At 42.5% G+C, this 13,636-nt stretch overlaps 1 protein-coding gene across 1 annotated transcript in view; it reads right to left on the reverse strand.

Annotated features, from left to right (window-relative positions):
• Positions 1 to 13,636, reverse strand: part of LOC126335637 (odorant receptor 13a-like) — a 125,927-nt gene that overhangs the window by 60,802 nt on the left and 51,489 nt on the right. Inside the window, exon 3 of the mRNA XM_049999092.1 lies at positions 340 to 521. Within this exon, the coding sequence (XP_049855049.1) occupies positions 340 to 521 (182 nt within the window). The remainder of the gene's footprint in view (positions 1 to 339; positions 522 to 13,636) is intronic.

Raw genomic sequence — 13,636 nt, forward strand, 5'->3', positions numbered from 1 at the left:
TTAACAGCATTCAAAGAAAAATAACCAATAAATCGTCAAAGGCGTTGTTATGGTGTTGACGTGGTCTTGTGTTCTTACACAGCAACCACCATTGGCTACAAACGTATGTTTACCTTGGTACTACTCCGTCATTTGTCTGAAGCCATTATTGGCGATCACTGCAAAAGTAAACCAGGACGGCAGGAAAGGCCTCTGAACACTTGGGCACCTGTTTGGTCCAACTGGACGACACACAGTCAAGCTGAGGGAGGGGCATCCGCGCACACACACACACACACACACACACACAGTTGGCGAGACATGCAGCTTCACTCCATAACGCTGGTGACAGCTGCTCACCGCAGCAGGCGCTCGTGGTACTGGACGCAGTAGGCGAGGGCGGCCTCCATGCTGGGAACCCCTGGCTGGCCAGCGCCCCGCCGGCCCATGGCCAGCCTCCCGGAGCAGCGCACCATGTCCGACAGCACGGCGAACTGGCCCGAAGACAGGTGAATCATGGTGGCCATCAGCATGTCTGTCGTCTGCAAAACCACAGGACGCTTCTGCGTGTCATGGCCAGCTCCACCTCTCTACACTATGGTACTGGTTTACTTAAGTATTTACTATTACTCGTCTGAACACGAGCCGCTACAGACATTGCGGACCAGCATCTCTGGCCATGTATGTAGCAGTCTTATTATTAACTGCTAACCAGGTTTTAAATTCTAAGACATTTCCAGGGGCAGATGTGGACTCCGATCACAATCTATTGGTTATGAACTGTAGATTAAAACTGAAGAAACTGCCAAAAGGTGGGAACGTAAGGAAATGGGACCTTGATAAATTGAAAGAACCATAGGTTGTAGAGAGTTTCAGGGAGAGCATAAGGAAACAATTGACACGAATGGAGGAAAGAAATACAGTGGAAGAAGAATGGGTAGCTCTGAGGAACGAAGTAGTGAAGGCAGCAGGCGATCAAGTAGGTAAAAAGACGAGGGCTGGTAGAAATCCTTAGGTAACAGAAGAAATATTGAATTTAATTGATGAAAGGAGAAAATATAAAAATGCAGTAAATGAAGGAGGCGAAAAGGTATACAAACGTCTCAAAAATGAGATCGACAGGAAGTGCAAAACTGCTAAGCAGTGATGGCTAGAGGACAAATGTAAGGGTGTAGAAGCTTATCTCACGAGGGGTAAGATAGATACTGCCTACAGGAAAATTAAATATACCTTTGGAGGAAAGAGAACCACTTGTATGAATATCAAGAGTTCAGATGGAAACCCAGTTCTAAGCAAAGAAGGCAAAGCAGATAGGTGGAAGGAGTATATAGAGGGTGAATACAAGGGTGATGTACTTGAGGACAATAATATGGAAATGGAAGAGGATGTAGAGGAAGATGAAATGGGAGATGCGATACTGCGTGAAGAGTGTGACAGATCACTGAAAGACCTGAGTCGAAACAAGAACTACTGATGGCCTTGGGAGAGCCAGTCACGACAAAACTGTACCAGCTGGTGAGCAAGATGTATGAGACAGGCGAAATACCCTCAGACTTCAAGAAGAATGTAATAATTCCTATCCCGAATAAAGCAGGTGTTGCCAGATGTGGAAATTACCGAACTATCAGTTTAATAAGTCACAGCTGCAAAATAATAGAACGAATTCTGTATAGACAAATGGAAAAACTGGTAGAAGTCAATCTCGGGGAAGATTAGTTTGGATTCCGTAGAAAAGTTGGAACACGTGAGGCAATACTGACCTTACGCCTGATCTTAGAAGAAAGATCAAAGAAAGGCAAACCTACGTTTATTGCATTTGTCGACTTAGAGAAAGCTTTTGACAACGTTGACTGGAATACTCTCTTTCGAATTCTGAAGGTGGGAGGTGCAAAATACAGGAGCGAAAGGCTATTTACAATTTGTACAGAAACCAGATGGCAGTTATAAGAGTCGAGGGGCATGAAAGGGAAGCAGTGGTTGGGAATGGAGTGAGACAGGGTTGTAGCCTATCGCCAATGTTATTCAATCTGTATACTGAACAAGCAGTAAAGGAAACAAAAGAAAAATTCGGAGTAGGTATTAAAATCCATGGAGAAGAAATAAAATCTTTGAGGTTCGCCGATGACATTGTAACTCTGTCAGAGACAGAAAAGGACTTGGAAGAGCAGTTGAACGGAATGGACAGTGTCTTGAAAGGAGGATATAAGATGAACATCAACAAAAGCAAATTAAGACGGAAGATGCTAAGGAAATTACATTGCTATTCGGGGAGCAAAATAACTGATGATGGTCGAAGTAGAGAGAATATAAAATGTAGACTGACAATGGCAAGGAAAGTGATCCTGAAGAAGAGAAATTTGTTAACATCGAGTGTAGATTTAAGTGTCAGGAAGTCGTTTCTGAAAGTATTTGTATGGAGTGTAGCCGTGTATGGAAGTGAAATATGGACGATAAATAGTTTGGACAAGAAGAGAATAGAAGCTTTCGAAATGTGGTGCTACAGAAGAATGCTGAAAATTAGATGGGTAGGTCACGTAATTAATGAGGAGGTATTGAATAGAATAGGGGAGAAGAGGAGTTTGTGGCACAACTTGACAAGAAGAAGGGACCGGTTGGTAGAGCATGTTCTGAGGCATCAAGGGATCACAAATTTAGCATTGGAGGGCAGCGTGGAGTGTACAAATCGTAGAGGGAGACCAAGAGATGAATACTGTAAGCAGATTCAGAAGGATGTAGGTTGCAGTGAGTACTGGGCGATGGAGAAGCTTGCACAGGATAGAGTAGCATGGAGAGCTGCATCCCACCAGTCTCAGGACTGAAGACTACAACAACAACAACAACCTTCAGAGATTCATGTTTTATAAGCCCCCTATACTGTAGCTGTGGCCGGCCTTGGTGGCCGAGCGGTTCTAGGCGCTACAGTCTGGAACCGCGCGACCGCTGCGGTCGCAAGTTCGAATCCTGCCTCGGGCATGGATGTGTGTGATGTCCTTAGGTTAATTAGGTTTAAGTAGTTCTAAGTTCTAGGGGACTGATGACCTCAGATGTTAAGTCCCATAGTGCTCAGAGCCGAGCCACTAGCTATGGTAGGGGCATTGTAAGTTAGATGCCGGCCCGCAAGTATTGATCGTTAAACTCAGCACAATTCGGAACACTTCGCGTCGACCGTACGATATTTCAGATTGCTGCCACATTCAGCGGCCCCAGAGTTGTGACTGTATAATTGCCTGCAGAGGTGTTATTATCCTGTCTGTTTGAACGGCTGACTAATTTCTTCATTTGTGCACATAGTATCCGTACTTGCCTTATAATTCTTGAAGGTATTTTTGTTCCGTCATTGCAACTACAAAACTGCGTGTTTGTTTCTTCACAAGACACGTTTCTCTATACTGAGGTAAAGCATCATCAGTGGTGGTGATTTTCGCTTACTTCGGGAAATGCCGTCTGCTAGCACATCGTTGATTTTCTGCGCTACATGATGTTTTTCGCAACACTCCTTTATGCACACCACTGTATTCGGTTCCTTTTTGTACTTCTAAATATGTATTGCGGTTTGTGTTTTGTAGTGTTGCCGACATAACCTTTTCACTACTTTGCCTAGAACTTTTTTTATTAGATTATTGTATGTGTGTAATTCTATTTAATTGTGTTACTGTGGGCCAGCCACTGTGGCCGAGCGTTTCTAGGTGCTGCAGTCTGGAACCGCGCGACCTCTATGGTCGCAGGTTCGAATCCTGCCTCGGGCATGGATGTGTGTGATGTCCTTAGGTTAATTAGGTTTAACTAGTTCTAAGTTCTAGGGGACTGATGACCTCACATGCTAAGTACCATAGTGCTTAGAGCCATTTGAACAATTTTTTTTTTTGCGTTACTGTGTATTTATGTACTGTGTAAGAGTAGGGAAGGAATAGCGATGGAGGGATTTATTTTTATTGTTTTTTTAGGGGAGGGAGAAGCCATGATGAGTGGGCATACGTCTGTTTCGAACAATGATTGTTATGCTGATTAAAGACCACAATAAAAGCACAGCACCTTCCTAACCGGAAGAAAATATGTGCGGTAATAGCTTTACGTGTGAAAGGAAAGGTTAAATGGAAGGAGAAAACGTTTGGACTTAAGCAGTGTGCAAAAGTGGTTTCATTTCGTGAAACCTCAACATGAATTTTATAAAGAGAACAAACATTTACTCGAAGTACGAAATATGTGCCAAAAGGCAACTCGAAAAAGTGTGAAAGTAAAAGTATTCGAAATGTTTAGAACTTTTTGTGGGAGTCGCTGCACTATTACTGAGAGAGATCTACGAGAGAGGGCGCTCCGAATTGGAATTGCGATGAACATTACTGATTTCCAGGATTCTTCTACCTGCATTCAGGAAATTATACGGAAAAGAAGGTATCAAAATCGCGAAGTTTACCTCAGGTAAACGTGTTGAGTAGATGCCATTTAGAGGTAATACTGTAGAAAAATTAATAGTTCACGTGAAGACGAGGCTTCTTGTTATCCCCTAAAAGATGCGTATAATGCCAGTCATACAGGTTTCGTGCACACCGTAATTTGTCATTCGAGAAAGAATAAGAGACACTTGTACGGTCGATGAACGCTATGACACATTCGCATACAATGCTCAAGATACGTATCAGTGGATTAATGTTTCCACAACTTTATCCCGGTGTTCACGAACATCAAGGAAAATTAGGACAAATGATAAAAAAAAAGATTGTTTACTTGCAAAAGTTTTTTTATCGACGTTACAAAATCTTGGAAAAACACGAGAGAATAATTTTCAGTGTTTCATCCTAATCGTTTTGGAAATTTGTGGTAAGTTCTTATGGGACCAAATTACTGACGTCATCGGTCCCTAGGCTTACACACTACTCAATCTAACTGAAACTAACTTAGCGCTAAGCACAACACACACACCCATGCCCGAGGCCCGAGGGAGGACTCGAACCTCCGACGGTGGGGGGGGGGGGGGGCACGCGGACCGTGACAAGGCACCCGAGACCGCACGGCTACTCCACACAGCGAATCCTTTTCTTACCATTTGCAGAGAAAAATTCATTAGTTCTATTGGAGTCTTGGACTGAACATAACGACACCTCTGCCATTAACTAGGTCGACGGAATGACTGTTAATACAGTTCGGATTTCACTCTGAACTAATAGCGTGATCCAACCTCTCGATAGAAATATTTTTCAACAGTGTAAAGCATTTTTGAGATAACTGTCGGATAATATAATTTCCGATAGCTCGTTGTCATTTCAGGGTTATCAGTTGAACATTAATGTTAAACTCCAGTCGTTACTGCATTGTCCGCTTGTATCACCAGATTTTACGAATTTGATCAAGTATTCTTGGCACGCAGCACAATAGTATGTAGAATTACGGCCAGGACCATTTCTTACTCCATTCCTGTTCTGTATAAATAAAACTAGGAATCACTATTAAATGTGTGAATGCAAATTATAATATGAACTGTGCCATAAGAATTGTTATAACATATTTAATGTCATCAAATTAAAGCCCCGATTGATGGACATCGCCTGCCATGATTTAATTTCCTCCGCTAGTCACTCATGTAAAAATTACATCTCCAACAGTTTAGCTGACGATGTGAACTGCAACCTACTCAAAAATTAATGAAGTGGGAAGCTTTTGTTAAGGTTTAATTGGTTAAAGTTAACCTGTGTGCGCATCGGACTGTTTACTACGTTGCGCGGTACGTGCTCCTGTCGTGACTACCTCTGCTTCCCACAGCGGGCGGTGATATGGCCATGCCTGTTTAATTTGTATATTAACGACATTCCCACCGTCCAATACGTCACCGCCAGTCTGTACGCCGATGACACGGCCTTCCTAGTCTCTGGAAGGAACATTGAACAACTTGTCAACAGGATGCAGCGACAATTTTTCGTCACCGAACAATGGGAAAAGAGCAAAAAACCCTAAGAAAACTGCAGCAATACTGGTTACGAAGGAATGATCGGAACTGAGGACGCGGCTTGCCATCAATGGACAGCCAGTACCCTGGACTACGACGCAATACTTGCGAGTGGTGCTGGATAAAGGGATGACTTTTACCCCACACATACGAGATAGGAAATTGAATACTATGAAGACCGTCTGGGGACTCATGCCGTTTTTCACGAACAGGAATCTAAACCCGTAAACGAAATTAAAACTTTATAGAGCAACCGTACAACCCTCCCTGCTGTACGGCTCGACGTCTTGAGTAACAACATGTGACTCTAATATACGCAGTATGCAACCACTACAAAACAGGTGTCTGAAATGGAGCCTAGGCGCCCCAAGGTAGGCCAGGACGAGAGAAATACACGAGCTACCTGGAGAAAAATACGTCGCTGAGAAGATAGAAGACCAGGCAACTCTTTTCACAAATTAGACTAGTATCGGGCAAATGTTCGCCAACTTGAGAATGTAGGCCAGGCCCTGCCACGACACTGGCACAAATACAAGGTGCCTCGAGCCATTATTGCACCCCCACTGGGTCATCAAAGATGATGTAATCTTCAGTTATTCGGTACTTTACATGTAAATACGAGGGTTGGAACTTAAATAGTGGCAACTATTCACATCCGATAGAAAAGAGTTAGATATTTGCGTCTTCAAAGTAGTAACCAGCGTTGCGTAGAACCTGTTGTCAGCGATATGGAAGGAGTAGTATACCGTTAGCAGAACCTGTTCTGTTGATGGTGCGAATGGAGCGGTTTACTGCCTGTCGAATCTCTGGAACAGTTCTGAAGCGAATGCTACGAAATGGTTCCTTCATCTTCGGAATCAAATCAAAGTCATAAGGACTTAAGTCTGGGGAGTATGGTGGATGGTACAGTACTTCCTAGCCCCATCGACCGAACAGAGCAGCCACATGTTATGCAGAACTGATGACTGTTCCTTACACACATTGTAAAAAATTGTAAGATACATGTTAATGTGGTCACAGAGTGCGTGTAGTCGTGTAGTTAACTCACATGCTGTTCATAGTGTTCTGCTTCCATCACCCAAACTGTTGAAAAAGTCGGCACCACACACATGGCCTACGCCGATTACCGAGCGTCTTCTCGATGAATCCCAGGCAGTGTGCTAACGTCGCTTGATGCTTTCCGAGCGCCAGTCGCTCAGTGCTTGGTGTACCCGCTGCCTATCGGTCTGTTGCCCCGCTTCAACGGTAGCGAACATCTGCCAAGAAGTGCTTTGGATCCGCCTCCACACATTGATGCTGTACCAAGTGCTAGTGGCTAAAGAGATATGCAACCAACCACAACTCGTCATTATTTTCTATGTAATTATCGTAGATTATTTTTCGTTGTGATATCCAGTTTTTCCAGGTTTTTGGATGGCAATGATTTCAGATACCTTCCATATTTTTGGAATCTTACCCTTGTTTACGATCGTCGTAAACAATACTGCTTGTCACTTCACTCCATCCTCACCAATTTTCTTCAAGAATTCAGGGAGCGGCTCATCCGCATCAGCTGCTTTTCTATTTTTGTTGCGTTTCAGTGCATTTTTAATTTCTCGATCTGTTAATTTACTCGTCAGCTTAGTCTTATCCTCGCAGCTATTCATTGCTTCTTTCACCCAAGTGACTTCAGGCTGTGCACTATCTATAAACTGTTTGAGAGAGTACTAATTGGCACAAAAGAATCAATTATCGATGAGATACTACCAGTAACAAAGGGAGGCTTTAGAATGAATAGAAGGGTCTTTGACCGATTCCTATCCCTCACAATCTATGTAGAGCAAAGTTTTCAAAATAATTTGAAAAGTGGTATGGTGATACTTCATCTCATATCTTCCCACGGCACAGTCTAGATTCAAGGTCTTATCTATAAATTAATGAAGGCTCACAAATGAAAGAAAATTATGAACTCATAACGAATAGGTCAAGGTAACGGAAATTTACGGTAGAACTAACTGGGAGTAACGAAACACAAGGTATAGGAGAATTGGATTCCTACAAGCATCATGTCCGTTAAATCTCTACTTATCTTACATCCCAGCTTTACATTCATAGATATTTGCATGTGCAATAGTAGTACAAGGAAAATCTTTCGAGAAATTAAAAGAATTGCTTACCGTTGATCTGGAAATCCTCTAAAAAGGCAACACTGAGTGACATTTAATCATCAACCCAAGAAAAACTTTAAGTTTAGTGGTGCATCTGAACAATAGAGAAGCAAATAGAGAAATAAACCTAAATATAATGTGGGAGGCAAATAGACACAAGATATCCCCCAATTACCTAGGAATAAAACTGGACCGTTCATTAACATTTAAGTACGACGTGGAAGACGCAGCCAAGAAAATGAAAATAATATAACAGGAAAGCTAGCAGGAACAACTTGGGGCCACTCAGCGGGGCCATTACACGCTTTAGTGTTGGTTCTTGTATATGGTGTTGCACTCTGCCCTGGTAAGGGCCAGGAGCATTCCCACAAAAGAGGTTGATACAGAAAATCATGAAACCATGAGGATTATCTCGGGAACACTACGGCTAACTCCTTTTCTCTGGTTGCCAGTTGTGAAGTCCGCCTGCTTTATTTCCTCGCCGATTGTCCTCGGTGTCGACGTACTGTGTTGCTATACTGACTGAAAAGTGGGGGCTGGAAGTTCTTGCTCACAACCCCCCAATATACACAGTTAATATGTTCAGTGCACTATTGTTTAACTTTCGATAAGCCTCATTAATATTTTTCAAGCATACATTAGCTTACTGGTACAATAGTTTACTGTTGAGAATCTATTAGCAGTAAAAACCTAACCAAACAGTTCTTGAGGAATGATATGGTGCGTATTGAACAGACGCTGTCATTGTTTTAACCCACGGCCTATTTGTGATACACTTATTTCACAGCTAAGTTGATGCATTGTTGTTGACCTAACCAGCACGCGTTTCTCGTCTGAAAATCGACAGTGAACTGACTGTCTCGGGATCAAAAATCCGGCCTTCACGTACCACCACAATAACAGGTACTGAAACTACACATTGTTTGATGTTGAATTTTCAGAAAATACAATTAAAACCTAACATATTAAATTAACTGAATACACCGAAAACTTCCTTCGTTTTAACAGTTTCAACTACAAGAGTAAAACTGAATTATTTGTTTAAATGATGAAAGCAATAGATATAGTTACACAAACAATAGTTTTCACAAAACTGATAATTACTTTGGAATTAATTAAGAGCTGGCTTTGTTAACATGTTTTCGAATACAGCCAAATAAATACTTTAAGAATACAATTAGTTGTTCTTCAAAATGCGTTTAATTCGTACAGAATTTATGTTTCTTTATAAGTCAACAACACAATTCAAGTCACGAAACAATTACCGATCTCACCCTATAATGAAAGATATGAACTAGGAATAGTCAAAATAAATTACACTACTGTCCATTAAAATTGCTACATCACGAAGATGGCGTGCTACAGACGCGAAATTTAACCGACAGGAAGAAGATGCTGTGATATGCAATTGATTGGCTTTTCAAGGCATTCACACAAGGTTGGTGCCGGTGGCGACACCTACAACGTGCTGACAAGAGCAAAGTTTCCAACCGACTTGTTGTTATTGTTGTTGTTGTGGTCTTCAGTCCTGAGACTGGTTTGACGCAGCTCTCCATTCTACTCTACCTAATGCAAGCTTCTTCATCTCCCAGTACCTACTGCACCCTAAATCCTTCTGAATCTGCTTACTGTATTCATCTCTTGGTCTCCCTCTACGATTTTTACCCTCCACGCTGCCCTCCAATACTAAATTGGTAATCCCTTGATTCCTCAGAACATGTCCTACCAACCGATCCCTTCTTCTGGTCAAGTTATGCCACAAACTTCTCTTCTCCCCGATCCTATTCAATACTTCCTCATTAGTTATGTGATCTACCCAACTAATCTTCAGCATTCTTCTGTAGCACCACATTTCGAAAGCTTCTATTCTCTTCTTGTCTAAACTATTTATCGTCCATGTTTCACTTCCATACATCGCTACACTCCTTCCAAATACTTTCAGAAATGACTTCCTGACACTTAAATCTATACTCGATGTTAACAAATTTCTCTTCTTCAGAAACGCTTTTCTTGCCATTGCCAGTCATTTGATATGGTCTCTACTTCGACCATCATCAGTTATTTTGCTCCCCAAATAGCAAAACTCCTTTACTACTTTAAGTGTCTCATTTCCTAATCTAATTCCCTCTGCATCACCCAACTTAATTCGACTACATTCTATTATCCTCGTTTTGCTTTTGTTGATGTTCATCTTATATCCTCCTTTCAAGACACTATCCATTCCGTTCAACTGCTCTTCCAAGTCCTTTGCTGTCTCTGACAGAATTACGATGTCATCGGCGAACCTCAACATTTTTATTTCTTCTCCATGGATTTTAATACCTACTCCGAACTTTTCTTTTGTTTCCTTCACTGCTTGAACAATATACAGATTGAACAACATCGGGGAGAGCCTACAACCCTGTCTCACTCCCTTCCCAACAACTGCTTTCCTTTCATGTCCCTCGACTCTTATAACTGCCATCTGGTTTCTTTACAAATTGTAAATAGCCTTTCGCTCCCTGTTTTTTACCCCTGCTACCTTCAGAATTTGAAAGAGACTATTCCAATCAACATTGTCAAAAGCTTTCTCTAAGTCTACAAATGCTAGAAACGTAGGTTTGCCCTTCCTTAGTCTAGCTTCTAAGGTAAGTCGTAGGGACAGTATTGTCTCACGTGTTCCAACATTTCTACGGAATCCAAACTGATCTTCCCCGAGGTCGGATTCTACTAGTTTTTCCATTCCTCTGTAAAGAATTCGCGTTAGTATTTTACAGCCGTGACTTATTAAACTGATAGTTCGGTAATTTTCACATCTGTCAACACCTGCTTTCTTTGGGATTGGAATTATTATATTCTTCTTGAAGTCGGAGGGTATTTTGCCTGTCTCATACATCTTGCTCACCAGATGGTAGAGTTTTGTCATGACTGGCTCTCCCAAGGCCGTCAGTAGTTCCAATGGAATGTGTCTACTCCGGGGGCCTTGTTTTGGCTCAGGTCTTGCAGTGCTCTGTCAAACTCTTCACGCAGTATCGTATCTCCCATTTCATCTTCATCTACATCCTCTTCCATTTCCATAATACTGTCCTCAAGTACATCACCCTTGTATAGACCCTCTATATACTCCTTCCACCTTTCTGCTTTCCCTTCTTTGCTTAGAACTGGGTTTCCATCTGAGCTCTTGATGTTCATACAAGTGGTTCTCTTATCTCCAAAGGTCTCTTTAATTTTCCTGTAGGCAGTATCTACCTTACCACTAGTGAGATAAGCCTCTACATCCTTAAATTTGTCCTCTATCCATCCCTGCTTAGCCATTTTGCACTTCCTGTCGATCTCATTTTTGAGACGTCTGTATTCCTTTTTGCCTGCTTCATTTACTGCATTTTTATATTTTCTCCTTTCATCAATTAAATTCAATATCTCTTCTGTTACTCAAGGATTTCTACAAGCCCTCGTCTTTTTACCTACTTGATCCTCTGCTGCCTTCACTACTTCATCCCTCAAAGCTACCCATTCTTCTTCTACCGTATTTCTTTCCCCCATTCCTGTCAATTGCTCCCTCATGCTCTCCCTGAAACTTTGTACAACCTCTGGTTCTTTGAGTTTATCCAGGTCCCATCTCCTTAAATTCTCACCATTTTGCAGTTTCTTTAGTTTTAATCTACAGGTCATAACCAATAGATTGTGGTCAGAGTCCACATCTGCCCCTGGAAATATCTTACAATTTAAAACCTGGTTCCTAAATATCTGTCGTACCATTATATAATCTATCTGAAACCTGTCAGTATCTCCAGGCTTCTTCCATGTATACAGACTTCTTTTATGATTCTTGAACCAAGTCTTAGCTATGATTAAGTTGCGCTCTGTGCAAAATTCTACCAGGCGGCTTCCTCTTTCATTTCTTTGCCCGAGTCCATATTCACCTACTACGTTTCCTTCTCTGCCTTTTCCTACTACCGAATTCCAGTCACCCATGACTATTAAATTTTCGTCACCCTTCACTATCTGGATAATTTCTTTTATTTGATCATACATTTCTTCAATTTCTTCGTCATCTGCGGAGCTAGTTGTCATATAAACTTGTACTACTGTAGTAGGTGTGGGCTTTGTATCTATCTTGGCCACAATAATGCGTTCACTATGCTATTTGTAGTAGCTTACCCGCATTCCTATTTTCCTATTCATTATTAAACCTACTCCTGCATTACCCCTATTTGATTTTGTGTTTATAACTCTGTAGTCACCTGAGCAAAAGTCTTGTTCCTCCTGCCACCGAACTTCACTTATTCCCACTATATCTAACTTTAGCCTATCCATTTCCCTTTTTAATTTTTCTAACCTACCTGCCGGTTTAAGGGATCTGACATTCCACACTCCGATTCGTAGAACGCCAGTTTTCTTTCTCCTGATAACGACATCCTCTTGAGTAGTACCCTCCCGGAGATCCGAATGGGGGACTATTTTACCTCCGGAATATTTTACCCAAAAGGACGCCATCATCATTTAATCATACAGTAAAGCTGCATGCCCTCGGGAAAAATTACGGCCGTAGTTTCCCCTTGCTTTCAGCCGTTCGCAGTACCAGCACAGCAAGGCCGTTTTGGTTATTGTTACAAGGCCAGATCAGTCAATCATCCAGACTGTTGCCCCTGCAACTACTGAAAAGGCTGCTGCCCCTCTTCAGGAACCACACGTTTGTCTGGCCTGTCAATAGATACCCCTCCGTTGTGGTTGCACCTACGGTACGGCTATCTGTATCGCTGAGGCACGCAAGCCTCCCCACCAACGGCAAGGTCCATGGTTCATGGGGGGAGGCCAACCGACTTCTCATACACAAACAGCAGTTGACCGGCGTTGCCTGGTGATACGATGTTGTGATGTCTCGTGTGAGGAGAAGAAATTTGTACCATCACGTTTCCGACTTTGATAAAGGTCGGATTGCAGCCTATGGCGACTACGGTTTGTCGTATCGCGACATTGCTGTTCGCGTTGGTCGAGATCCAATGACTGGAAGCAGAATATGAAATCGATGGGTTCAGGAGGGTAATACGGAACGCCGTGCTGGATCCCTACGGCCTCGTATCACTAGCAGTCGAGATGACATGCATCTTATCCGCATGGCTGTAACGGATCGTGCAGCCACGTCTCGATCCCTGAGTCTTCAGATGGGGACGTTTTCAGGACAACAACCATCTGCACCAACAGTTCGACGACGTTTTCAGCAGCATGGACTATCAGCTCGGAGAGCATGGCTGCTGTTACCCTTGACGCTGCATCAGAGACAGGAGCGCCTGCGATGGTATACTCAACGACGAACCTGGGTGCACCAATGGCAAAACGTCATTTTTTCGGATGAATCCAGGTTCTGTTTACAGCATCATGATAATCGAAGAAACGTGTACGTTGATCTTCTTGAGAGGATTGCCGATGGGTACGGGTGGTTCAGTCATGTGGTCACAGGTGATGAATGATGAATTTTCGAACACGATCCTAGGCAAAATGAGGAGTGGCACGCCGAGAATGGCTGTAAGCACTATGGGAGTTAACATCTGAGGACATCAGTCTCCTAGGCTTAAAACTAACCTAAGGA

The sequence above is a fragment of the Schistocerca gregaria genome, chromosome 2 (genome assembly GCF_023897955.1).
Source record: "Schistocerca gregaria isolate iqSchGreg1 chromosome 2, iqSchGreg1.2, whole genome shotgun sequence".
In the NCBI taxonomy this organism is placed as follows: Eukaryota; Metazoa; Arthropoda; class Insecta; order Orthoptera; family Acrididae; genus Schistocerca; species Schistocerca gregaria.